This window comes from Sorex fumeus, unplaced genomic scaffold (assembly GCF_029834395.1).
Source record: "Sorex fumeus unplaced genomic scaffold, SorFum_2.1 ptg000003l, whole genome shotgun sequence".
In the NCBI taxonomy this organism is placed as follows: Eukaryota; Metazoa; Chordata; class Mammalia; order Eulipotyphla; family Soricidae; genus Sorex; species Sorex fumeus.
Window position 1 is genome coordinate 60,022,201 of NW_026606060.1, and position 1,744 is coordinate 60,023,944.

General features: G+C 40.5%; 1 protein-coding gene across 1 annotated transcript; it reads left to right on the forward strand.

Moving 5' to 3' along the window:
• The first annotated feature begins 403 nt into the window (after nucleotides 1-403).
• On the forward strand, nucleotides 404-1,342 carry TAS2R14 (taste 2 receptor member 14). The gene has a single exon (XM_056115140.1). The coding sequence runs from the start codon at nucleotides 404-406 to the stop codon at nucleotides 1,340-1,342; it is 939 nt and encodes a 312-aa protein (XP_055971115.1).
• Nucleotides 1,343-1,744: the final 402 nt, after the last annotated feature.

Genomic DNA, 1,744 nt, shown 5'->3' on the forward strand with positions numbered 1-1,744 from the left:
AGAATAGAAAATAAAAGGCAAGACAATGGAAGGAAATAGATCCTTATTTGCATGTTAGCAAATGAGAATCCAGCATTTCTTTTACTATCATGTATCAAAGTCCATCCTATAGTCAGACAAACAGTATTCAGTATGGTTCATTGAATTATCTGAGGAAATAGAAAGGTTTTCAGGAAGAAAACTGTAAATCCCTTCACTAGCAAATCATGATGCTAGCAAATCTTGACAATTCCAGGGATGAAACTCTGATCAACCACGTGCAAGGCCTGGTCCCTCTTGACAATTTTTTAGAAAGAGAATATTATTGCTGGATTTATGAAGAATCACATCTTGGGCATATTTTATATGAATGAATGAAGAAATCATCTTTTATTTTAAACTTTGGGACATTCTCCGACAGACCATGGTCAGTGTCATAGAAATCACAATTCTAATCATTCTAAGTGCAGTATCTTTTGTAGGAATTCTAGCAAATGGTTTCATAGTGCTGGTTAACTGCATGGACTGGATCAAGAGAAGAAAGATGTCTCCAGTAGACCAGGTGCTTGCAGCTCTGGCCATCTCCAGAATGGCTATGCTCTCAGAATTATTAGTGAATTCACATGCAATCGTCTTTGCTTCAACTCTGTATGTGACTGGAGAAACATTAAAGATGATAGTTTATGCCTGGACAGTTACCAATCATTTCAGCATCTGGCTTGTGACAAGTCTCAGCATCTATTATTTTCTCAAGATAGCCAGTTTTCCCAACTCCATCTTTCTCTACCTAAAGTGGAGAGTGACAAAGGTAGTTTACGTGGTTATGCTGGTGACCTTGATCTTCTTGATCGTTAATATGGCCTTGGTGGACACGCATATTGATGGCTGGTTCCATGATTCTCAAAGGAACATGACTCACAGTTCCCGAATGAGCAACTTTCCACAATTTTACAAACGTATTATATTCACTAACACCATGTTCACTCTCGGACCCTTCTCCGTGACCCTGACTATTTTTCTCCTGCTGATCTTTTCCCTGTGGAGACATCTCAGGAGAGTTCTGCACAGTGGAAAAGACAGCCAAGATGCCAACACCAAGGCACACATCAAGGCCATGAAGAGTGTCATCACCTTTCTTGTGCTCTATGCAGCTTTCTTTCTGTCCCTTTTAGTGTCATTTTGCAACTCTGACATGCTAGAGAAAAATCAGAACACATTGTTGTGCCAGCTCACTGGAAGTGTTTACCCCTCGGGACACTCGTGTGCCTTGATACTGGGCAATCCTAAGCTGAGACAGACCTTTCTTTCTGGGCTCTGGTGGCTAAGAGTCAGAGTCACAGGTGAAGCACCCTCACGCTCATAGACAATACAGGGGTTTATCTTGCATAGCTCAGATGTGACCTGTTGAAATGAAATTCTTTGTCTGTCATAAATTTATACTCTCCCCATGTTCTTCCATGTGTGTAACTGAAAATTACAAAAGTATGTTAGGAATAAAGAGTATTTAGTTACCATTTAGCAGAATATGTAAATACTAATATCAGTAGCATAGAGAAGGTAATAAATATGTCACAAATTATGGAGAACTATTTATTGTAACATATATAATTTTCTGTTGTGATAACACAGTGGGTAAGGTGTTTGCCTTGCACGCGGCTGACCCAGGTTCGATTCCTCCGCCCCTCTCGGAGAGCCTGGCAAGCTACCGAGAGTATCTCGCCCACACAAGCAAAGCCTGGCAAGCTACCCGTAATGTATTGGATAT

What these genes read in the sequence shown, in the direction of transcription:
- TAS2R14 (XM_056115140.1), top strand. Translation starts at nt 404, where the DNA reads ATGGTCAGTGTCATAGAAATCACAATTCTAATCATTCTAAGTGCAGTA.